Source organism: Corvus hawaiiensis, chromosome 6, assembly GCF_020740725.1.
Source record: "Corvus hawaiiensis isolate bCorHaw1 chromosome 6, bCorHaw1.pri.cur, whole genome shotgun sequence".
In the NCBI taxonomy this organism is placed as follows: domain Eukaryota; kingdom Metazoa; phylum Chordata; class Aves; order Passeriformes; family Corvidae; genus Corvus; species Corvus hawaiiensis.
Genome location: NC_063218.1, coordinates 27024386 through 27050545, shown reverse-complemented (window position 1 = coordinate 27050545; position 26160 = coordinate 27024386). Strand labels below are relative to the sequence as shown.

The 26160-nt window shown below is 40.8% G+C and overlaps 1 protein-coding gene and 1 long non-coding RNA gene across 14 annotated transcripts in view; one reads left to right on the top strand and one right to left on the bottom strand.

Moving 5' to 3' along the window:
• Window positions 1–8005, bottom strand: part of LOC125327475 — a 111524-nt gene extending 103519 nt beyond the window's left edge. For 4 of the 8 annotated variants that reach the window (XR_007204285.1, XR_007204283.1, XR_007204284.1 and 1 more), the window contains exons 1-3: window positions 7880–7968; window positions 4763–4828; window positions 3971–4073 (exon numbers count right to left, since the gene is read on the bottom strand). This is a non-coding gene — a long non-coding RNA (uncharacterized LOC125327475). Of the gene's footprint in view, window positions 1–3970; window positions 4074–4762; window positions 4829–6207; window positions 6911–7334; window positions 7407–7855 lie in introns of those variants that run through there. The other 4 variants (XR_007204287.1, XR_007204286.1, XR_007204281.1 and 1 more) reach the window with 4 other exon arrangements.
• Window positions 8000–26160, top strand: part of NPAS3 (neuronal PAS domain protein 3) — a 605283-nt gene continuing 587122 nt past the window's right edge. For 3 of the 6 annotated variants that reach the window (XM_048306927.1, XM_048306925.1, XM_048306924.1), the window contains exon 1: window positions 8000–8157. In XM_048306927.1, coding sequence (XP_048162884.1) covers window positions 8000–8157 — 158 coding nt within the window. Of the gene's footprint in view, window positions 8158–11829; window positions 12151–26160 lie in introns of those variants that run through there. The other 3 variants (XM_048306928.1, XM_048306929.1, XM_048306930.1) reach the window with 3 other exon arrangements.

Genomic DNA, 26160 nt, shown 5'->3' with positions numbered 1-26160 from the left:
TGTTACCTCAAATGTGTAATGAAGAGAATAGTGGCTTAATTCCGTAACACCTAAAACATATATATTGATGACCAGAAAATCACATTATCTGTTTCCTTCAGAGAGTCCAGAAGTTCTCCATCCAATATGGTGCCAATACCTAATTTTGTTTTAGTCTCAAAAATCACAAAGACGCTTTCTATGTTGTGCACTTATTAATAGAAAAATGAGATAATATGATACACTGATAGTGAAATTCAAGAATGTTAGGTAGTCTTCCTGAGTAATTTCAAACAAACAAACTATTCAGCTTTATTTAGATACAAACTACAGCCCAGACCACTTTCTGATAATGAAAATACACTTTGAGGTGGTGGGAATACTTGCAACCAAAGAAGAAAAGAGGAAACAAACTCAGTGTATTCCAAATTTGGTACAATTTATGGCCAATCTGTGGGCTACCCTATCTGTGAAAATGAAAATTAAAATAAAGCTCTAGCAGTGGGCTAAGAAGATCTCCAACTGTTTCCAGTTTTGTCAAAATGAAAGTCCCCAGGCAAGGAATTCTGAAGTGTGAAATGTAAGGACCCTTCTCAAGTGCTGCATGTAACATTGGTAGTTATTTTCAATAGCTATTATAGTATGGCTACAAACAACAGAAATGCAAGTAATGTGGATGGAGGTCTATCTTTGAAATGAATAAAGCTTCCTCTTTAAGGTTTGTGATAGGCCATATAAAAATACTAGGAAGGTTTGGTTGGTTTTTAACCCAAGAGAAATTTGAAATTGAAAGAGTAAGATTTGATATGTGTTTAAATTTTGAAGACCACCTGTGAGTATGCTTGATGCTTCAATTCCTTAATTAAGGAAAAAAGGAATGAAAAAATTTGGACAATCATCTTCACAGGGACAACTGAAACTGCAGAATAATAAATATTTATAAATAATAATGGTACTCTGTTAGAGATTCCTGTGCCTGGAAAGATGCATTTTCAGACAGGCTAGCCTGCATTCAAGTTTTTGACACATATATATATCCTTATAAGTTTTGATTATTTTTGGAAAAACACTAAGACCAAAGATCAAAGTATTTATTTCTGATCCTTATGTATGCTTGAAGTTTCAGAAACTGTTAGCAGAGTCACAGATGCACCTGGCTGCCCACCTGTGACTGCTACACAGGAACCCAATGCACTGCCTTCAATGAGTGGAAAAAATAATGCTGTTGTAAAATAGAACCCCGCCACACCAACTACGGAGAAGCATGTCTTTAGGGACCTAGCACAGCTTTAAACTGCACTGGATGCAATTTGGACAGTAGGAGACAAGACACAGGCATGGGGATATTCTTGTTGGAAGTTCATTGCTGCATGACTCAGCAGAGCACCAACAGCGGCCACCGAAGAAGAAAGGCTATGTTGGACTGTACTAGGCTTGCCTGAAAAGCTCTGAGTGAAACCTCAATGCTTTTTTTGCTGTATGTATAATTAAGTTGGATTCATTCATCAGAAAACAATTAGGAGAAAGAGAGCATGTTTGTTTTCCATTTCTTCTGAGTTAGAAGAGACTGACTGCTTAGTAAGGGAAAGAGTGAGAATCCTCCTCTAAGAGCAGTCAAAAACCTTGAGCTGTCTTTTGATCCCGCCTTTCCAGGACACACCAGTAGGTGCTTCTGCAAATTATTTTGTTTAGGAGCACTGACAGAGGCTACAAATAAATTTAAATAAATAAATGAAAGGGAAAAGTATGTTGACTAGCCCTGTGTTTTTTAAAGTTTCACTTATCTTATGGATGAACAGGACCAAAAATCTGAATGTGGTGAGAACACAGGATAATGTGATGACATTTCTTAGAAGGCCTGGAGATAAAAAACACCTACATGATTTGGTTTTCCACTTTTTCAAGTAAGGCTTCTTATCAGGCTGTGTGGCATGAATCAGGTTTTTGGGGAGGTGGAAGCAGCAAAATTTAGTTGTGGTCTCCATGGCCCTAATTCGATGTCAGTGAAGTAGCAGATTACTCTACTTGGAGGTATAAGACTGGTCTTGAAGACAAAGGAACTGAATACACAAGTGCTAAAACTGCCTGGAGGAATATCACAGATCTGCAGAAGCAGGTAGAGTTGGAAAAAATGATCTGGCTGCCTCTCGATCTTCTCAAGGTGCTAGAAAATTTGTGGGTGATCAACACTGCAGAAAACCTCTGGAGATAACTCACTCACTAAAATTTAGGGCCAGAGCAAAGTGTGCAACACACAAGAAATTGACTTTAATGCTGATTTTCCAGCCTTGGAAGATGACCTGTCCTTTGTCATTACATGGTGGGCCAGAGGTGCTCCTTTGCTTTCACATAGAGTGTAAATTAGGCTAGCAGATGATAGGGAAGGCATGATACTCCTTCCTGAGGCAGCTTCAGTGGTCAAAGCACAGCCTAGGTACATACTTTTGGGTATGTTAGGAATGTATCAGTCTTTCTCCACTGTGGACTCCCCGTGCTCAAAAGGCTCTCAGCTGCCAGTACCAATGAATGAGATGCTAAGATTAGCCTCAAACCTTCGCTGCACTTTCCCAATGGCAGCGCAGTGTACTAATCGCTGAGCCATTGGGATAGCCCTGCAGGGCATTCTTCTAATAGTTTTTCTAGTTCTTCCACTGATGTCCTTATACATCTTTTATGATTTCGATAGTGATGCTATGTTCCCCAGGCACTTTCCTTCTATCTTACTCTCTGCTTGTTTTGTTTTTTAATACGGGGGGAAAGGGGCTACCTTAAACTTGCCCTTCATTCCTAGCACAACCTTTCAGAAAAGACATTTCCATTATCCGTTCTTCCACCCATGAGTGTCTGTCAAGGAATGGGGAAGATGGAAAATATTTGAGTACTTTTGTTTAAGTTGTGATGGTCTTTTTCCTGACTTCATGTTCTATTTAGAGCTTTTTCTTCTACACAGATGAACAGCCAGTTCTTCTGGATTTAAAATTAAAATCCAAATATTTTCTTTAAACTGCACTCGTTGCTTTTACAAAGGAATGAAAACAAAATGCAGCACGTGACATCATTTGAAAGAGAAAATCATGTTATCTTATATAGTTGTAGAAATAAACTGTATTTTTTTAACTGTGGCTCTTCCCTAATGTGCACTGCTGATAAATAGTAAAAAGAAATTTTTTCCTAACTATATATTTCTCTCACATTATACATATATAAATTCCTCTGGGAATAACTTGAGCAATATAACTTGAGATAGGAGGTAGCTGATATATATGAGGTATTAATATGAAAAATATTTTCACTGCTTGTATGTTATAAAGTGCTTGGAATATTTCAGACAACAAAAGTATAGGTCAGTTAAAGAATTTCCTTATCCCTGTTCTGCCCATAATTTTTTCTCCTGCAGGTCCATTTTCTCTTGTTTTCTTCTCATCTGTTATTTTCATTTTCCTTCTCATCTTTCATTCAGTATTATACAGGGCACATTTTGAGGCGCTTCTTCTGCTTCCCACTGACGATACATACTGGCAGCAGCAACTGAAACATCAGTCAGTGAACACTTGTAGAGATGGTGAGTTGTAAAATAATAAATCGAATATTTAATACTTAGACAGAAGATGTGGACTTTATCTACACTTAATGGGTGGGGAGGCTGATTACTCATTCATAGCTACACCACTTGTGAATGATGAGGTCACCCCTATCTCAGGAAGATAAATGCCATATCCTGTTATGACATATTCCTTTTATATAAAATTAGTTCAATTTTCTCACTAGTGAGGAATCAGTATAACTAAAAAAAAAAAAAATCACTTCAAGATAAAGGCATTTTTCTACTGTAATTCATTATATATCCTATTTTCATTTTATTTCTGTTCTGTTTTGTTCTATTTTATCCTGTTCTATGTATACTATTTTACTCTCTACCTAAATGATATCTGACTAAAGTGAAGCAAAAATTAGATGATACAATGAAGCTTTGTAGCATTCTCTCTCATACCTGTCACAGACTCCTTCCAACAGCAGATAATGAAAATTCAAAGTCAAACCATTTAACTTTAAGTAAATGGAAATGAATTTCCAGAGAAGAGATATTTTTTCACCTGTGAAAGAAAGGAACAGTAGTACATTGACAATGCGAATAAAGATATAATATATAATTGTGATAGAGAGGTATATGAAAAGCATAAATATTAAATGTTATTGTATTACATATTTTCACGTGTTTTTAATTTTTATCTTTGCTATGTTTTTGCCTGAGAGGAAGGTCTACTGCACATAGTTAGAAACAGCAGTACTCTATTGGAATATTTCTTTGCTTAATCAATACTAAAGCAACTTGCAGTATATCTAGCAATAGTATATGGTACTGAGACAAAAACTATGCCATTCAAACACCAGAAGCTGTCAATAATTTGACCAAAATGAGAAATAAAGTAAATTAAAAATATTGGGGTTTATTCTCATCTCATTTGTGCTAGCATACTACAGCAAATTAAGTTAAATCCATCATGGTATGTTGTAGCATTGGTGAAGTATGTGGCAAATTGTGTCCACACTATTTAATATGGCACAGAGTATAAGCTTGATGATGGATATTTTCATTGGTGAATAAAACAAGTCTCAGAAATTCCTACTGGATTTTACCATTGTGATTAGCCTGGGGGGAAAAAAAGATACAAACAATCAAAATGGACTTTTCTTCAAATATGAGATAATGTTTTTTACTTGGTGTCTTTTAAGAGCTATGAGAAAGAAAATGCATCTGTATTGTAGACATTCACAGACCTACCTTTGAATCCTGCTTGTCTTCTAACTTACAAAACTATTTGTCAGTACTTCCAGCAACTCAGTGGGTCTACTTGGGCAAGCAAAGTTAAAGTAAAGAGTGAATTTTTAGTTACATTAACACTTAACATAATAATCAATACTCATAAAAGATCTTATTAAATATCAAGAGATCCTGGTTCTGCCTACATGGATGAAAAGCCGTGACTTTCAAGACTAAGCTGAAGCAAGCTTGGCTAAAGGAAGGCTCTCTGTCCTGGCTGTCTCTTTGAAACATGAAAACCTGCTTAGAGTTGCCACTGTAGAGCAAAGAGTGACAATCAGTGGATGGGGACTTCGACATTATTACATCCACTCTACTGCCCGGCCATACATTGACAGACAAAACTACTGTAATGGAGTGATCATTTGGAAAATGGCTACTGCCCACATTTAAATTCCTTTCAGTGTTATTCCATAGCCAATTAGAGTGGCCCAGCCTATATTCATGCCAGTCTTGTACTATAATGTAAGAAAAAGGAAAGGAGCAGCTCAGAAGTCTTTAATTATTCCTCCAGCCATTTATTGACCTGCTCTCTAAAGGCCATATAGGGGCCTTCATCTGCATGCAAAATTCCTATTGACATCACTGGGAGGGCCACAGGCAGATGGAGAGTACTTTGTAAACCTTACATTTTAAATATGTTGTAGGAGAAAGGCACAGAATTTGCAGTCCTTTAAAAAAGTGAGCAGTTTTATCTAATACTGGTCTTTAAACATGGAGTTTGAATAACAGTTTTCCTAGTAATAACAACCCCCCACTTCTCTGCAAGCTATCTAACCTGCACGTTTCTGTAAAGTCTTCATATTTAACACTCAAACAATTGATGTCCCTATAGTATAAACAGGATAGATAATGAATATAAGTGGGATAGAAAATTAATCCTACTTGCGAGGAAAGAGAGTCATAATTCACTTAGGCTTCTCAGCTCTTACGTTATGAGGTCTTCAGCTAACTCATGGGATCCATTCCACATCCCACAGATGCTCATTATGAATTCTTTTTATGTGCAACATGTGGGGACTAACCAGTTTCATATCTCCTGGTATTAGCCGCAATCCAAAGCATTTTGTATTAAAACAGAATGCAAACACAGATGCTATTTAATACAAAGGATTTGAATGCAGTCTCTGTTTTAACATAAAGTTGCTGTGTCTTAACTTGCTTTGAAACAGCAAAGGGAAGAAAAGTCAAGATAAGAGGATATTTTTAGATTAGGAGCCAAGCTTTGACTCCAAAAGGCACACAGTTGCATGGAAAAAGGGGATACTGGCCCAGGTGACCGCTTTGATTCTTGGAAGCAAAGGGTACGATGCCTTTGGAGCAAGGGGGCATCCTGGGACCTCTGCCCCCTTCTGAGATGCTGCCATAGCCTTTTCAACACTACACATATTCTGGAGTGCTACTACCTGTGTTCTGTCCCATGCAACTCCTCCTGGTATGAGCCTCGGTTTCCTCAGACACGAGTTAGCAGTACGGCTGCTGTTTGTGTAAGGTGCACTAACGCAGCGTGTTACTTTCTGTTCTAGCTGTCCACTCACTGGGCTGGCGAAGAGTCCAGCTCAACACAAGCACTACGCTTTTTAGCTCCAGCAACCAGCAGCTTGGGGTTCCAGCTCTGTGGTTTCAGAGGTCCCCCCCCCCCCCCCAGAAGTGAGGCGAGCTGGTGGGACCCTTCTGCGGGAGGGAGTTCTTCTGCCGTTCCCCTGCTGCCTCTGACTGGGTACAGCCGCTGTGCTCCCTCCGAGACGGGATCCTCGCCCCTCGTCTCCCACTGCAGCTGCGGGAGGAGGGAGCAGCCCGAGCAGCACTCGCCGAGCACCATGGCGAGGAGGGCTCGGGTCTCCGTGTCCCCTCCACCGCGGCTGCCCACCCCAAGGCCGAAGCAAGGCGAGGCAGCCACCGGGGCAAAACTGAGGAGGGTCCGCCGCCGACCCGCGCTAACGCCCAACTTTTCCGCGCTTCCTTCCCGGCGTCCGCCCCCGCGCAGCGCCGCGGCCAGGCGGACTCGGCGGTGGGTGGCCCCGACCGGGGTAGGGGCGCGGTCCCGGCGGGCTGGCGGAGCCGCGCAGCGCCGCGTCCAGGGATGAGCACTTGGCGGAGGTAGATGAGGGCAAACCCGCCCGAGCGAGGCGGGGGGCTGCGCGCAGCCCCGGGTGGCACAAAGGCGCCGCGACGCTGCGGCCGCGCGTCCCGCGGGGCGGCGGAGGCTGGGCCCCTCCGCGCCGCTGCCGGTGCGGTGCGTGCCGCACCCGGAGGGGAGCTCTGCGCAGCGCTCGGTCCTATAATTGATATGTTGAAGCAGCAATAGGGATCAGTGCGTGCGTAGACAGCACACACCTTACAAGTTTGACTCGCAATAACATTGCTGCACACTAGGAGGGGAGGAGAGTCAGCTCCCTAGAATAAGGGACAAACTCTGCCTTTGCACAAAAGCGGCGCATTTCCTCGCTTGTGAAAACCGTCCCTTCATAGAGAGAAAGAAAAGAGACGGAGGGGGGTGAGGGGTGCCACTAGGAGAGCAAAAGCAAGTTACCAAGAGCGAGAACTTGTGCTGCAACAATCCTCCACTCTTCCTCTTCTCCTCAGGACTCTGGGAGCAGGGATATTCCTCCCATTCCACCCCCTCCTCCCCCCCCGCACAGTTGGCTCTAGCCCAGACTGTGGTCAGCCGCCTTTATTATTACTTCATTGAGACAGAGAAATCCTCTAAGACTTGCATTTTGGGTGGAGGGTGGGGGGTGGAGGGACGAGAAGGAGGAGGGAAAAAAGGCAACATTTGCTGCTCATCATTTTCATTGCACCGCTAAAGTAATTGCGCCCCCCTCTCTCCTCCCCGTCCCTCCTCAGCTTGGATTTTTCTCCTATATCTACAGCTCCAGTATTATTAGACATACCTTTTTTTTTTTTTTTTTTTTTTTTTTTTGGTACCTCTGATACTCCACTTCGCTTCCCAAATCTTCACGCGCTGCATGTTTGCAATTCGGTAAATTCCCCCCCCCCCCTCCCTTTACCCTGAGCCCCCCCAAACTCCTCAATCTCAGCCCAGCCGCTCACATCAAAGCGCCCGTCCTCACTCACAGTGGCCGCCACTCACTAATGGGATTGCAGTGTGCCTGGCTCTGCTGCTGCAGCCGCCGGAGGGAGAGTCGCTGCTGCTGCACCTCTTCGCCGACACTCGCCGGGTGCTGAGCCGCGGGGATGATCAGGATCTTCCCGGATTTCAGCGTGCAGGTGACGGCGGCGGCGGCCGGCGGGGCGGCCGGGGGGGTGCCGGCGGCGCCGGGCATGGGGCGAGCCGGCGCCGCGGCCAACGGCAACCCGCAAAACGTCCAGGGCATCACCTCCTACCAACAACGGTGAGCACCGAGTTGGGAGAGGGGTGTGCGGCTCTTCTTGAGGCTCCCTCTCTTGCTTTTTCTTTGTGCTTTTGTGTTTCTTTGTTTTCCTTTTTTTTTTTTTTTTTTTTGGTCTCTCCTTTCTGTTTGTTGCGGGGTGGTGGGAGAGCTTGGTTGGAAGGGAGGGTGTTTTTTTCTTTTTCTGGTTTTTTTGGGGTTTTTTTTTTTAATACAGCATCTTTTAAAATGCACTGAGAAGTAAACACAATCTCCTAGTTTTGTCTTGGATGAGCTGTAAAGCAACAATAGAAAAAAAAAAAAGAAAAAAAGAAAAAAAAAGTGAGACCCCGGCACCTTAGCTTGGCTGCTGCAAAGTTTGGGATCCCGTCCACTCATCCTTTCTAAAGAGGAATTTCTCAATGTCAATGCCTTGTGCAAATCCCAGTGTGTGGCAGCCAGGGGGATAATTGATCATGGTATGCTGATTGATAATTTTCTTTCAACCAAGAAAGAGAACAATTTTCACTTGGGGTTGCACACTTGCAATTCCACATTGTAGTTTTAACAGTTTTAGCATGTCACCTGTTACTACAGGGAAATATAGCCGAAACCCTAAGTATGCTCAGCACTGTTATTTTTTTCATCTTAAAAGCATTCTAATGCAAATGCAGGAAATTCACAGAGAGCGCCTTTAGGAAGCAAAGCGTAGAAAGTTGGCAGTAAGTCATAAGCAAGTTTAAAGACGTTCCCCATTCGCCCTAACAATTCATCGATATATGCTGATACTAACATGAAGCTTAATTAATTACCTGACATTTCTTTATGTTTCTAAACCTGAAGTCTGAATCTGTTAGTTTGCTTTATCATAAGCTTATAACCGAAGCCGAATCCTCAAAAAAAGTAGATGACAACAGATCTACTGAAATCGGAACAAAACATTTACATTTCTCTAAATGCAGTAAAAATGGCACTGTCCCGAGTATCTCGCTTTCCACTACTGCAATAAATTAAATACCGAGAAAAATGCTGTGTAATCTTAAATATCCAAACTAAACATCCCTACGATGTAAAAGAAAACAAAAAAAAAAGGAAGTTTCAGCATAACATTTCAAACTTAATTGGTTTAGGAGCCAGATTTAGATAAATGACGATTGCCTGCTTTGTCCTTCAGCAACTTTTGTGTTGCTTCCCATAGTTTTGATGCCTGTGATAGAAAACGTTCGATGGTAACTTTTGTAGGCTTTATCAAATGAGAATTAATAGGGAGCTGATACTCCTGAAATAATCCCTGATGATACCTAAGGATGTTCTTAGCTAAGAAACATTGGAAACTAAGCAGGAGTCTTGTTTTGCTCAAGCAAACACACCAATCCTTCATAAACTAAAAAAAAAAAAAAAAAAAAAAAAAAAAAAAAGAGAAAAAAAAAGAAAGAAAAGAAGAGAAAAATTATTGAATGTGAGAGTTATAAAGAATGGATTAAAGTTTATTTCTTTTCATGGTTTCTGTATGATTTTATTTTTGTCATTTATAAAATATTTAAATTACAATGGAAACTGACGGACACTTTAACGAGGAAGTACAGGCAGCAATCACAATAGTTTAGTCTGTGAAGTGGGGAAGTCAAGGGTCAGAAATGTCAGATTGGCTTTTAGACAAATGAAAGAGACCTCTGGAGACTTTAAGTTAAACAGAATTATGTAGACAAGGCAGCATACAATTTTTTTAGTACTTCGCGTTTAATAGTTTGGTTATATCAGTCTGTAATCAGGAAGAAGTTATAAAAGCAGTACTTCTCTGAGAAACTACTAACACCTCTAATCTAAATAGTGTTTACTAGATATTCAAGTACTCTTACTACCAGGAGTCCAGATCAGTCTGGATGTCTCGCACACTAACCTACGAGGGAAAACATTTACGCACTTATTCCAAATTGTCATTGTATATTATGGATGAAACAGCGTGGTTTATGTCGAAAGATTTTTCTCCGTGCTTTCTGAAAACGCTTAAAATACAGCAGACACGACACCTCCTTACGCTATTGCCACAGCCGACGAGACACCTGTTAACTTCTTTTTTTTTTTTTTTTTTTTTTCCCTCCATTTCGGAGGCGAAGAGACAGGATTGCCGGCCGGGAACGGCATCTGCTGCTTTGTAGGCAGCCCCCCTCCCTGCAGCCCTCCGTCCCCACCTTGCACCCCCGCCGCCTCCCGCCGCCCGGAGCGCAGCGCGGCCCTGCCCGCCCGGTCCCGCCGCGGGCTCGCGGCTCCCGAGGCCAGGCGGCCGCCACCGGCTGCGCACGTGCGCAACGGCCGCGCGAAGGCCGCACGTGCGCAGCGGGCGGCGGTGCCCACGAGCCGCGGCCGTGTCCCCAGCCCCGGGCTGCGCGTGGGCCGCCCGCGCCGCCCCGCGCAAAGTTACGCCGGCCCGTTTGCCTCCGGCGGGAAGAAATCCTCCGGTCCCCCGGTGCGCCAAACTTCCAGGTGTTTTGTTAACTTCTTCCCCTTGGCTCTGCCCTGAGGCTCGCACAGGCTCTTGGCCCCCAGCCTCCTCCCCTCCCCCCAAAAAACTTTTGGAGTAGTCGCGGAAACGTTTCTCTTGAATAAATGCGCCCGACCTTCGGGGCTTGCCCCTTTCCCCAAGGAAGCCCGTCGGATTTTCCGAGGGAGCAGGATCAGGCCCAGGCAGCTGTACTTCCAAGGGAGCAGCAGAATAGCCACAAAGTTACCTTGGAGATGGAAAGCTTTTAGAGAACGAGTGATTTCTTCTACAAGGGCTAGTATCGCTCGGATTCTCCCGGTGTCCTGGAAGGAACGATTAAGGTAGCGGTATCTTTTCCCCGCTCCTTTACTTCGTGATTAGTTTCATAATCTCCAATAAAACAGCGTGAAGTGCTACACCCTTCCCAACAAAGCGGGTCATCACTCTCAGTTCACCTTTCCAGCATTACGCCTTTTTGTCCCGCTAGTACCCCCATGCCCACTCTCAGGACGTGCGGGCGCTTTCTCGGAGGTGCCTGGGGGCTGCGCGGGGTTCTCCCCGGCCCGGCCCGGCCCGGCTGGCTCCGGGCACACCCGCGTACGGCCCTGTGGGTCGCAGGGCCCTTGCATCCCCCGGCCGGCGGCTCCCGCCCGAGCCCGTCCTCCACCGTGGAAGCCCACGGGTGACATGCTGCTCGCGCCCGGTGTGTTCCCGCCGCGCTTCTGCGCCCGCGGAGTTGAAGAGAGAGTCCCTGCCTCCCTCTGCTCCTCTTCCCTGCTGGAGCCCAGACTCCAGAGGAAGAAAGTGTGCGAAACTGCAACTGAGTGGCGTTGTTGCGCCGGCAGCAGAGGCTGTGTCCCCTGCACGCAGAGCGGGAGCAGAGCTGGGAAAGCAGCGGGAAAATGCCCAGAAATACTTTCACAGCGGTCAAGCCTGGAGATCCCTGACACCCCTCCTTCCCTCCCCCGCCCCCGCCCCGCTGGCCCGATGGCCTGGCACCCCCGCGTAGCCCGGCCCGCGGGCGCGGGGGTGTGTGTGCGAGTGTGCGAGAGAGTGCGTGTGCGTGCGTGTGTGCGAGTGTGTGTGTGTGCGTGTGCCGCACCTGCCGGGCGATGCCAGCGGCCGGGCTGCCCGCCGGGGCTGCGCCGCGGCTAGCTCTTCCCGCCGCCGCCGCCGGCCGCCGCCGCTGCCTGCGCTGGGCATGTCTCTGGGGCCGGCGGGGCCCCGGCTCCCTCCGCTCCTCGGCTTATGGACGGCGGCAGCGGCAGCAGCAGCGCTAGCAAGCAAGCGAGCAAGCAACCTGCACCAGGACTGCGCGGAGGAGTGGGAGCCCGCGATGCTTTGGCCTCAGTACTTTTCCTTAGCCTGTCTGGCTAACCGGGGCCATTGCTGCCGCCGCTGCTGCTGCTAGACACACAACACACACCAACATCAGGAGGGGGAAAAGTAAGGGAGAGAGGAGAAAAAAAAAAAAATCCCAGGAAGATGGCGCCCACCAAGCCAAGCTTTCAGCAGGATCCTTCCAGGCGAGAACGGTAACACTTTCTCTTTATTGAACCTGCAGCAGCAGCAGCAGCAGCAGCAGCAGCCGCCGCAGCAGCGCCGGGCCGGGCCGAGCCGCCGGCGCTGGGGGCCGGGGCTGGCTGCCATGCCGGGGTGGGGGGACCTGCCGCCGGCACCCGCTGCTCGCACAGCCGGGCACCGTGAGTTCCTCCTAGTGCGCACCGCCAGCCGCACGCACACACACACACACACACACACGCACACACTCAGAACGAGCCGCGCAGCAGCGGCCCCGCTCCGGTGGCCGCACCGCCGCGGCTGCCGGAGCCGGTGCTTGGCGGGGCGCGTTGTGGAGCGGGCGTGTGTGTGTGTTTGTGTGAGCGGGGGGCGGAAGGCCCCCCCGGGCGGCCCCCGCCGCTCGGAGGCCCTGGGGCGCCGCGCCAGGCCCGGCGTTCCGGGCGGAGGGGCCGGCCCCGCCGGTGCGGTTCAAGTGCGGCTAGGCCGGAGCGGGGGGGCGCGCCGCCAGCTGCGCCCGCGGGGCTGCCCGGGCCGGCCCCCCCCGCCCCACCGCCGCCGAGCGGGCCGCGGGTGCCGGCGCCCCCGCGGTGGGCAGAGCGGAGCCGGTGCGCGGGCGGGCGGGGAGGCGGTGCGCGGGATCCGGGGAGGGAGGCGGGGGGTGATCTCGCTACCCCCCCCGCTTGGTTCCCGGCCCGCCGCCTGCCCCATGTACTTTTGTTGTGAGAGAGTGCTTGTGATTAATCTGCTCGGCTGGTGACACGAATTGCCCGTAGCGGATTTGTTCTAGTAAAGTGAATCTTTCTAGAAGTGACTAGTAGGAGACAAGAGTACAAGTTCATGTGATGTTACTTTGTGATTCTTACAAAAGTATTCAAAGCTCCATTGCTACACTGCGACGAGATATATGGCCAGAAGAAGAGCAGCCAGAGGGTTTGAGGTGGGCTCTTTCCCTCCCGCCCCTTCGTTACAAGTGGACTTGAGTGTGAGGGGTGAGGAAGGTTCCTGGCTAGTTGGAAAAATGGATATTTATCTAAATGGACATTTAGATAGCCTTTAAAAGTAGCTGGATCATGTGTTAGTTGGTTTATATTTCACAGCACAAATAAGTCTGAAAAATATTTAAACAAAAGTACTTTAGCCTTAATTTCATACTTGCTTATTTTAGAATGATCAGCATTTCTAGTACAACTTCCAAGCCCCACAGATTTTGTCTAAATAGCTGTGCCATTTTTCCTGAGAAAGCTGTCTGCCCGGTATAAAAACCCCATATACTTCCTATTCACCACTGAGGTGTTAGCGTGCTTGTCTTAGATGCATTAGTATTAACTGTTGCTCTTTGACAGGGCTATATTGATATGTAGCAAAATTAGGAGATTCACGTAAAGAAGAAAGAGTGCATCCTTAGAAGTCAATGACTTAACTACGGATTTTCATTTTCAACTGCAAACATTTTTTTTTTTAAATCTTCATTTCAGTGGCTGCAAAGGTGTTTCTACTGTGTTAATAACACTTAAAGCAGCAGGTTTTTCTCCTACAGAGTTCTTTGTTGGAAAAACAATTCATATGAATAAGTCCTGTCCCCCCCCCCCCCCCCCCAAACAATTCTGCTGTCTTCTTTCTGAGAATGTTACTATATTAGTGCTAAGTGTATTTGCCAGGATAGCTTCAGTAATCTCTCCAGCAGAAGCATATTTGTGTGCCATTTTGGGAATTTCTCTGAGATAGGAATCTTGAAGATAGAATTAATTTCTAGGGGAAACTTCATAGCCTGTGCATGAGTGCTTTCTTTATCACCTGTCTCCATTTGGCATTCGGAGAAGGTAAATCAAAGTGCGCGATTTGTTATTCTGCTCCACTTGAGAGCTGAACTAAATAACACTTGGTCTGAAATTCTGATTGAAGTTGTAGGAGGATATACTGTATTTAATTTAATGCCCTTTAATAGCATCTTCTTGTTCAGCTCTGATGCTGTCATTTTAAAGGTTGGATCGGAGTAGTTTTTCCCTGTAGGGAGTAGGAGGTGTAATCATTTCAGGGGAAAAAGGTAGTCTGAATTCTGAGAACACTAATAGCCACAAACTTGGCCTAGTGTCCAAGAAGTTGTTTTTTGCCCTTAGGGTTCACTTTGTTATCACTCTGTACAGTGCTCTGGACAGTTTAGGTATAAGTATTGCATGTAGAAGTTGATGATATTTTTTGTAGCAGAAATAATGGTGATCTGTTTATTCCTTAAAAGTTTTGGAGTAAATCGATCAGTGCTTCAATAAACAGATACTCATGTACATTTTATTAAAAGTTGTGTAATGTGCTCATGAAATCTTGCATGTAACTATTTTAACTGTCTCTGTACACATCCTGTCGTCTGTGTGAGCCAAGATATTTGACACACAGGAGCGTAGCACTTACTGAAAGGGTTTTGCAGTTTCTTAGCTACTACTTCAGTAAACTAGTTCTCAAGATTAAGAATCCTCTAAATTAACTTTGTGTACATTGTTTTTTTAGTCTTCACTACCACAAGTATTTGGGTAGATTGTGTTACATTTTTTCAAGCAGAAAATGTGCTTACAAAACAGTTGTAAAAAGTAGTAGTCTCTGATGTAACCAGGCACTTGAATAGCTTTGAAACTTTTTTCGCCTGTTTAGGTTCTTAAAAGGATATATGAAAAGTTACACACTTACATTTGTTTGGTTTTCTTTTAAACTGTGAGTGCTAGCAAATTTTACAGTTACAGCAACAGTTTCATTTTTTCAACTGTGTGGATATACACCCAAGAAAATGAAATAGACAGAAGTGTCATGCATGTGATATGCCAGCATTGATTTGTATAGCATATCATATCATAATATTAGAGTGCTATTGGTTTAAAGTGAAAGAGAAAAAAACCCTTTATTTCGGCATTTTTTCTAGAGCATGAGCTTAAACATAGCAGTGATAAATGATGATATGCATTGTCCAACACTTGCTTTTATATAAATAGCTCCAGAAGATTGCTTAAATGATAATCGAAAATATGAAATAGGGTGGCCTTCATATCACAAGGCCAAGGGTCTACAAATGGAAAAACTGAAATAATGAAATATTTCCAAGGCAACAGACTGTCAACAAGAACAGTAATGCATGGGCATATCATAGAGCTACCAGAGAGGATATTAGATCTTATAGCTCTAGAGCCAGGAGTTATAATGACCTTTATTAAATAGAGCCCTCCCACATTACAACAATCTTTCTGATTTCTGATTTATGGATTAGCAGTCATACTACTCTTCATAATTTGAAACATTTTCCCACCATATTTGATTTGCTACATTTTTCTCCACTGGAATCATACATTATTTAGAGCTTACATGAGAGTATTGATCAACAAAACTTATATTAGGTATTTTCAGTAACTAATGGGATTCTGAATAACAAGGTTTTGTCTGCAGCACCATTTCTACACTCTTTACACCACAACTGTTTTTTTCTTACAAACTATATCCAGTTAGCTTGTTTTCTAACAATTTGATGGCATTATATTCTAATGCTGTACTATAAGTAAGTTACAAATAATTAGAGAATTTTGTTAACAGATTAATACAACACCTGGAACCATAGGTATATTTAAGAGATTATGAAGATCTATTGTCAGTATCCATCTCTTTTTATTAGCATCTCACTTGAATTTCAGAGTCTAATATACTGGCAATTTCAAATCACATTTGTTTGAAACTTGGCACACAAGTTGCCAGCCCAGATGGGAATTTTACTGCAAGAGTGATGTAAAACAGTTGTTGAAGACTGGCATTCTAGGCATCAGCTTCATCAGCATACTTCCTAAAAAGTAAAGAGTATTTAAAATTTTTTTTGTTTTATAAAATTATCTTTATAATAATACCCTCTTTATTGGAACGTATATTCTAAGATAAGAATTTTGAATAACTGATAATGATCATTAAAACTAACTGTTACCATTTTATAACATTTTTGGAATGATTCTTCTCGCACCGAGGTCAGTAGAATGAAGCCATTTAACCAACGTGGCAGAAGTACATTTGATAGCAATTAAGTAACTGTTTACTGTTATGAAACCATTTCCTGAAATCTCATCTCATCTCATGTGAATAAACCTTACATTCAGTTAGTTCATCAGATCAATTTTTTATTATTATCAGTAGTAGCTCTTGCAGGTGTAAAAGCACCTCATCTTGTGTTTTCAGCATAGTCGTGTCAGCATAGGCATAGCATGTTTTGAAATGCATCAAACAAACTTGTTCTGCAGGATGTCACCCTAGAAATTTGTTTATATATTTTTAACATAGGATATTTTTAAGGTACATAGTAAAGACTGCATTTTTACCCCAGTCATTTGTTTCTTTGGGTCGTTTGCTTATGCTTAATGTTTGGCTTTTTTTTTTAAGAAACTGCCAAAGATTTATGGCCATGAGAGGAAATGTTTTGAAATTTCATTTCAAAAGAATTACATTTTTTCAGAAGAGGCAATTTCTTTCTATGTAATATTTATAAGGCTACTGTATGTTATCTTAAACATACAAAATCCTATTAGTGCGAATGAGGTGTGTGACTTTTTGTTTAATAGGACTTTGCATAATAGGGATGATTTGTAATAATATTGTATTTTGCTGCATAAGAAGATGTGCCATAGTAAGAACATAATAGTTGCTGCCATGTCTTATATGACTAGAGCATTGTTCTGTGACTAGCTTGAGCAGTGGTTTTGCAATACACAAAGTCCTAGTCAAATGAATAGGACCGTTGTGCCATTCATTTGAACAGGACTTTGAGTAGTACAAATATTCGTTAATTTTGTATGCCACAGAAGTATATTACACAGGACAAAGAAGGTACAGTAAGGGTAGGATAGTATTTGTGTCTGTAACTTGGCAGAACTGGACCCTGTCTTTGGGAGAATATTGAGTTCAAGTTGTACCTTAATCGTAAGAAAAGTCCCAAATGAAATTACGTACACAATTAAAGTATACTACAGAGAATCACAAGCAAGGATAAAAGTATTTTTAACATATAATTTAATAGATGTGAATTTGTTCTCAGAGAGATTGCAATGACAAATATACTTAGTGAGAGGAGGAGTGAACTTTGCTTCTGTGTGTTACTATAAAATGCGAAAGTCTTGAGATTGTCAAGTGAAAATGGAGTGATTCTCAAGGAGATCCTGATCTCAGCCTGCTGCAGCTAGATACTGAGAGTTATGCCAGCCCTTACCCGGCACTCTATGCGCAGGCAAGAGCCAGGCACATTAAAGAACAAGTGATATGTTAGAAAGAATTTGAAACGGGTTACTGAAAGCAGAGTTTTGAAGATTTTCTTACAGGCTATTTTCCCAGCCTTTCTTATATGTTGCATTTTGGACTTTGGACTCTTCTGTCATGTTATGTCATTTGTCTGTTCTGGAGAACTTCTGATTGATGTCATCCAATGTCTGAAGAAGACTTTAATATTAATACTGAGTATTTCTGTAGATATGTTTCTTTATTTGGCTTAGCGTGCGTTGAAAGGTCTGAAAATGCTGTTCTACGTGTTTTACTGATGAGATAGTTACACACAAAAGATTTTTGAGAACTAGCAGAAGTGGCAAAAGATGTCAATGTTAGCATTAGGAGTAAAATTCCAGCCCCCATTTTGACTGTGTATTCAAAGATTACACTGCCTTCATTAGAGGGATTTACATTTCTTTTACAGGCAAAACCTCCACTGAAATAAAGTGCTTTCAGAGAATGGCTTGATTGCAATTTAAAATTATCTGTTAGCTTGATATATAATAGAAGTTCAACACTTATGTTAAATAATTTAAGTGGAAAAGTACTGTTCCATTACCTGCAGGCATGTTAGGTTTACATATGTATATAGTGAACTTAGGGGATATAGTCTGAATAATATGTATGTACATAATCTACGATAACGTCCCAGGGGCTTGGATTTTCTGAAGAGCCTATTGGATTTAGGCATTCAACACATACTGCATTTTAGTGAACTATGGGTGCCTAAATCCTATAAGCTCCCTTTAAAATACTTGCCTGGGAATTTTGTCTCCAACAGAAATTTAGAACAGGCTTCATTAGATATTAATTGTTTTAAACTGAATTTTATTGTGTAATGAATAGTCTTTGAACAGTCATTTTGGATGAAATCCTAAAGGGTTATAGTTTTGTTGAAATATAGGCACAGAACTGTATAATTATATATTAGAACTCTATACTTACATATTAGAATAGGGAGGGGAGAAAGGGATTTTCTTTCCCTCTTGCTGAAATGTCGTATTTGAAAGTCATGTGCAAAGTCACATTTGCAATCAGTTTACTCACAACCTAGGCTTGTATGAGTTAGGTGCCAAAGCTGTAATTCATTTAGCAAAAGTATAGTATACCAAATTTTAGAAGGGTATTTGTTAAAAAACTGTTTTTTCTTAGAGATGATGGGAGGCAGAATTTGTTACTTTGTGGGAAAAAAATGTAAGTGGGCAGTTTTCACAGGTCAAGGTTGAGGTCAGTAGAAAGAACTGAGTGACTGAATGTGTACAGCACTGGCAGCAGGATTAAAAAAGGAAAAAAGTATTAAAAAAAGAGAATAGCTGCCAGTGGTACTTATCCTTCAACCTTCACAGCTGAAAAAAAAGTAGCTGATTTTATTTGTCTGACTATAGTTAGATGTAGGATTGGCATGTTTGCTTCACCTTTGCATAAATTGCTAACAGTATGGACAGGAGGTTCTTGAAAAGAACTGCATTTTAAAAAACAAACCCGATTTCTCTTGCTAAGTAACAAATAGAAGATGAACATAAAAAGAGAAACAAATATTTTGTGCTAATTTATCTATTCATTCTTTCTGAGCTGCTGTTCAGTTTTACAACAAAACTTGCATTTCTTGTGAAAAATCAAAAGTACAGTAATTTTTTTCATTGGCTGAATGAGGTAGATAAATGGTACTCAAGTAGTTGTTTGCAGGATCCAAGTAGTTTACTACAGTATCTTAATTAATTGGATGTTCACTTTAATAGTGAGGTTTCCTGTTTGTAGGCAGTGCTCTGTAACCAGAACATATCTTTGATACATAAATGGTACATATGATTTCAGAAGGCCCAATTTATTCAAGATCTATTTTTACTAAACAACTGTTTCAGATTAACGAACAACAGGAAATAAATGGAGGTGACAGAAAATAGACTTCAGATGAGAAGCATGATAGAAAAGATACAGCTGATTCCAGATCTGTCAAACATATATGCTGTTTCTGTTATCAATCACTCTACTTACACTCAAATTTCCAAACTAAGACATGCTGTCTTTCTTTTTATTCCTTTTTTAATAGAAAGAAAAATGCTTCTCTACAGAACTGCAGTTTTGAAGCTGTTATTCCATGCTTTTTAAGGGTAGTATTTAAAATTTTTTGCATCATTTCCAAAAACCAGAACAGGAGACCGCAGGATGTAGCAAACGTTGCAAATCTCCTTTCCCCCAAAATTATTTGACACACAGAATGTCTATCTTTAGGAGCAGCCACTATTTAGATTATGGATTTAGAATTCCTTTAGGAGTGATTTTTAAAAAAAATTGTTTATTATGGTACTAGTGCAAAAAAAAAAGATATTTAAGTTCTATTCATTACTTATTTGTTTCTTATGGTAATTATCATGTATTGCAATATTTATTCAATTCAAATAGTAACAAACCCCAAAGTGATTGAGGGAAAAAGTGTGTTTTAATTGACAGAGAATGGAAAGATACTTCACCTGAAAAGCAAAATTAGAATTCTTCAGAATTTATTCTGCTTCTTACTAATTGTGAGAAGAACTTTAAAGGATTTTCAACTGACTAATATACAAGTATACTGAAAAGTGCAAGCATATGTTGTATATTAGATAGACACAGAATATGTATTTGCTTGAGAGGAAATAATGCTAGTTGTTGATCTTCAGCAAGCTATGTCTTACTTTATCTAAAGTTAAATGTAAATACATGTACTGGAATGGAGGTTTTCTTTCCCTCTAATGCTGTGAGGGAAAAGTAGGCTCATCTTTTTTTCTTTTTTTTTTTTCTTTTTTTTTTCTCTTTTTTTCCCCCCTACATTTTTATTGTTCTGTGTAAATGTAATTTGTTAATCCTGTGAAATTTGTCATAGATAAATTTGCTTGGATTATCTTGTCACCACCGTATCTGCATTCTTTTGTTCATTGCTTATTCATAATTTAACAGTCTGGCAGTGAGCCTTTTTGGGATGCTCACAAAAGATATATGACCTCTACCAGCTGCTACTATAACCTGCAGAATGCACAGCAAGACATTAGAAACGTGAGGATTCCTCTACTGATTAAAGTGCTCTTCATTTAAACAGTCTGTTCATAAGAATCTCAGGAATCTTTGTGGATAGCAGTTTTGATTTTTCTTTTCTCACAAAATTGTTTCTAACATTTTCCTCTCCTGAAGGGAAAACTAACACTGAATCTTGAGATGGTGATGCTTAGCTTTCAGATGGACTAATGAAAATTAAATCCCTTATTCTATATGCCTGTGTATACATAAGTGTGTATGTGCATTTACACATTTTCTTATACCTGTACCAGTCTCTATGAGTGTGTATATATATATATATATATACGTATTTCCTGTGGGTTTACAGTGGGAGAAATTAGTGTCCATGTGTACTATTTTAAAACTAACTCATCTATTAGGATATTTTTCAGCACGTATTATTATGCAGTACTAATTTACAGAAGAGTTATCCAATTTAACCCTGCTTTAGCCCTAGTGTCTTACAGACTGTATTGTGTAAATACTCAACATTATACAGTACATGAAAGACATTAAGTATTATGTTACTTGAAGTGTAACAACATTTTAGATTTTCATTATTCTCCTGACTCAGTTTAGCATATAAATTTTTCCCTTTTTCACTTTTTTTTTTCTTCGTATCTGCAGATCAGTTTGTGAGTAATGGCTAGTTTTTTACCTCCCCTTTGTGCTGGCACATGATTATAGTTCAAAATAATTCATTGTTAATCCATGCAGTATTGGTTCATCTCCATCACTTTGTTTTGTGATTAGAGCCTCGGGCCTGTAAGAACATCCTTCTGCACAGTTTGCTATCCTGATTTTCTTCGACTGCATCCCATTTTTTAAATAGTTCTATCATTACTGCTCACCTACCAATCCTATTTAATTTTTAAAAATGTATCAGTTAAAAGAAATTAATATTTTGTGGGGTTATTTTTCAAGGGTTTATGAAAAATATTTGTTTTCCACTGCAGTAAGTTTCCAGCAGTGGTGTGTATAGGTCTTGGTTCATCTCAGCTGATGATGGAAATCTGACTTGAGTTTCTCATTTTTCCTTAGCGGTCTGAATTTCCTCTGTACTTATTTACATTAGGCGCCTCAAGAAGTGCAGAATCTTAAAAAGAAACACTGTTTCCATTTTGAAACAGACTACAATAGAATAGTAATCACTGTCTTGTCATTTTCGACACAACATTTCAAACAGAGCTGGTGTAAAATAAAGCTGACAGAGGAACTTTTAAAATATATAGGGCATGATCCTACTATGATCACTCTGGTTGAAGTTACTGTTTATTGGGTCAGGTATGAACTGATGTGACATTAGAACTGGGCTTTTGTGATATAATGATATCGTACCTTGATCAGATTTACATTGAATATTTCCAGATTATGAAGAAAATCCATAATTTTATTTCACATCAAAAGATGCTAATTTTATGAGAAGGTCATCTAAAAGATTTTTCAAGACTTTGTTTCAGCATTGAGTAGTCCTGTGTTCCTTTTAATAATTACTTTCATCTCATTGTAGCCGTGTGTTTGAAAGTGTAGGTCAATAAGGATGATCGCATTCAGAATTTCATGATCTGTGTAGTGGAACAAATTGAAAGCAAAGCCTGTATCAATCACTGTGAAGGGAGGGTTAATTGTTACTGCTTCTCAAGCCTCTGGACAGATAAACCAGTAATGAAATACTTATTGCTCTGATATGTGAATGGTTAAGGATGAAACAATGGAAACAGAAGCAGTCTTCAAAGATAACATAACCAAAAAAAAAAAAAAAGGCAAAGAAAAGAATAATCTGGACTAAAGTAAGATACTGTGTATGCTGTGTATTAACATTTTGAAAGTAATTTTGTTTTCATCTAATATAGCCTTTTAAGAATGGTGCAAGACTGTAGAATGTATAAGGTTTCTAAAACAAAAATAAAACATGAATTTTACAGCTTTTATTTTGCAAACAATTTAAAAGGTTTTACATTAAGCCTGGCTGGACCTTAGGTAAAAGTAACATTTCTAGCATTAAATGTTTTCTTTTCTTTTCTCTGTTTTTAATTTGTGGTACATTTAAGTGTTTATTTTTTTCTTTCTTTAAAAACACAGCTGTATTTACTAAATTGAGTATGTTTTGTTTTCATGTGATGTTGTTTTAAAGCATTTTGCCTACAGCCAAGCAGGACTCTAAAAGAGTGTTTAAAGATAGAAGCAGAAAAATAAAAATCAGTGCAAAACCAAATTACGATACTACAGTAAATATTTAACTATTTCTAGATTGTGAACTTACATTTTAAACATCTGTTAGTTACTTATATGTTGAAATATATGCAAAAATATTTAGCCAAATTGAAGTCTTAGGCCCATGACAATCATCTCAACACAGTGGGTAGTTCTGAAAATTAATGAGAATGATAATACTGTAAAGACTGTTCCAGAGTTTGCCCAAATTCATTATCTAAGACTCTTGTTAAGAACATCTCAAAGAATTTTAACCAGGAAAATATATTAATGGTTCAAAAGCATTTTTCAAAATGGTGATTTATAAAAGTATAATGGAATTATATATGCAAGAGCTATAGTTAGAAAAACAAATAACACAGGAGCAGCACATTATGAAGAACCATTTTCTAACAGCTAGAGTACTTGGCTTTGATTTTGTCCATAGGTGTCAAGGTTTCTTTAATTTATATTTTGGGATGAAGGAAATGAAAAAGTGAAGGCAACTTACAAAAAGAAAAAAAATTTTGTCTCCTTGTTAGCTACTTAATGAGGCCTATAGCTGCTTAAAAGCTAAGCAAAGTAATTAATAATTTTAGAACTAGTATAAACATCTTTTAGACAATTGAAAAGCACTTTCAGGAGGAAGGGTGATGAGGCACATCTTTAGATTTCTCTTCAGAATGTTAAGAATTTCCTGTTGCCTGTTTCCTGATGGGATTGACGCAGCTGTGTATCATATGGAATGAAAGACGAACCAAGTGCCCGGCTTTGTTTTATTCAAGTCTTCACTTAAGAAAATGTGTGTGTTGATTTTGGCTCTTTTTTCAACACATCGCTGATATGAATGCTATACACAAAATTGTCCAAATGGGAGCTAATTATAATTAATTTATCTTTTTTCTAAGGGACAGAAAATGTTAATAACTAAAGTGTATCAGTAAGAATGGTGGTGGGTTTTGGTTTTTTTTTCCTTTTTCTTAGCTGTGTGCAATGAAAAAGAGAGGGCTTGGAAGATTACTGTTATTTCCATTTGTATTTTCAGAAGTGATTGGTATATAGAAGTATCTGTGAGTATGTGCATGTGCACGTGTAATTGTTGGAAAACAAGTCAGTTTATAGAGTTTCTTACTCATTTTGGCTGTTGTGCAATCACATAGCCCATCTACAAAACAGCTTTCATGGGAGATGTGAATGCAAAATAGACAGGAATAGGAGGATCAAAAAAAATTTTTAAGTAGTAATTTTGTTCTAGACTGTCCCGCTTCATGGACCAATTCTTTGAAGAGAATTTAGGGTGGAAAATTGTACTTGTTAATGTTTTCAGTAATTTCCTTCTCTGGCGAGAGAAAGCTTGGCAGAAGATGGCAAACCTGATTAACTGATCTGGGAATGGGAAACAAAAGGTGATGCAGATCCATAGCAGTGGGGCCGCCCTTTCACTTGTGTCCCAGTTCCTGGTAGAGCCTTGTAAAGTTGTGTAGTACTCAGTTCCAGTTGGAATTCATACTAGCTCAGGTCAATATTATCTTCTTCTCAGAGGGCTGTATAAGGCAAATTCAGTTGCTATAGAAAAAGCTCTGGATATTGCAATCCCATGAGTAAAGCAGCTTCTCAGCATCATACTATGGCTCTGTGCTATTGAAGCAGAAACAGGCACAGTGCAGAGTGCATTGCAGTGATGGGCAGTAGTGGTGAGGGCATGCTGAAAGGCAGAGCAGGGGCATGTGTGACTAAGTGGGGTGATTCCACTGGATTACTTCTGAGACTGCCTCTCCAAGCAAGATATGGACTTCTAAAAATCACTTTAATCATTGTGAATTGCACTTTAAATCTTAAGCTTTGATTCTCTCAACCTGCCAGTCAGCTGTGAAAACAGTTGACTATGTCCCTGTTCTTTTTGCCCTGTGACTTCTTGGCAAATGTCATCTTTCTGGTGCCTTCACATACTTTGATCACTTCTTCAGTGCATCCTTTGGAGGATCTTTGTCAGTCATTACCCAGCTTTGTGTGGGAGTTCTGCAACATGTTGTCTCTCAACCGCCCCCTTTTTTTTCCCCTTATTCTGTTCTTCATCTTTGCATAATCTTATGTGGAAAGACAATTTAAGTATCATCTTTGCAGATGATTCATAGGCTTATGGTATTTCTGTCTCAATGAAAATGTAGTCTTGCTTCTCTTTCGTCTCCTTATTGCCTAGTTTAGATTCCCTTAGTCAAAACAGTTCTCCTAGAGTTCTTTACAAGCCCTCTATCTACTATTCAAGTTAACAGTGCTCTGTTGCCTCCTAGGACAGGTCTGTAATTTGGCAGTCTCACTGATACAGACCTCTTCCTGTACAGTATAGCAATTAAAAAGGCAAATAGATTATTTGCTGTTAGTAGGAAAGAAACAGAAAAACAAACCGAAAACCTGAATGCCAATCCATAAATCCAGTGTGTGAAATCTATCTATTGGGTGTATTTTTGTTATCGTTATTTCAAAAAGATACTGTAGTTTGAGATGAGGGCATAAAGGCTGATGAGATACATGGAAGGAGTTTTGTCAGAGGAAGAGTTAAATAAAGTAAAATACTTCATCTTGGAAAAGAGATGACTGAGCAAGGCCTCAAGGAGACAGCTGGAGAACAAGTATTCACAAACTTTAATATTATGAGAAAAAGGAAACATCCTGTGTGATTCTCAGGAAGCAGTTTTAAAACATTTAACAGAAGTTGTAATTTTTTGTTTGTTTTGGTTTTTTGTTTTTGTGGCTTTACTGTGTGCCTCCCTTCCATCCTACCATGTAGCATGCAATTGAATAGTGGCATTCCTTGCAAAAGGATGTTTTAGAGGTCAAAAAATGAACAGGCTCAAAAATGCATTAGGCATTACTCTATTATGTCTCTGAGGAGCTGTTAAGTGGGATGGTGATGATGCAACTCAACTTCAGGAAGTTTTTACACAAGTGACTGCTGGATGCTGACATGGGATATCATGGAAAGGGATGCTCTTTCTCTGCTATATTTTTTTTTTTCACTGACCTAGTGTAACTGTTTTGTTCTATTCTGAAGTTCTTTGCATTCAGACTGCATCAAAGTCTTGCAGGCTTTTCCTGCCTTACATCCCTGCTGTATGTGTTTGCCTGCCTACTCTTCACTTAAAAGCTCATCCTCATTACCATTGAGAAATATTCTTTCTCCAGTCCTATCTATCCAGAATCCTCTTACAGAGATCATTTTCAGAGTGACAGACTGTCACACTGACCATGTCTTTTTATATCCTCTCCAATGTCCCTTCTCTGCTCTCTGAAATATTAGTATCTTGCCCTGAGTTTCAAGTCCTTCTTCACCCAGCTCTATCATACTGTTTGTCTTTGTCAAGGTTTTCCTTCAAGTTGTAACACCCTCCCTGTTGCCCATTTACTATTTTGCAAACACGCATTTGTTTAATACCTTATTCTTGAACTAGGATTCCTTTTGGATTAATCTCTTTTCCCAAGAGGTTCCTTACCTGAAATGCCTACAAAAGCATGACAATATCAAGCTC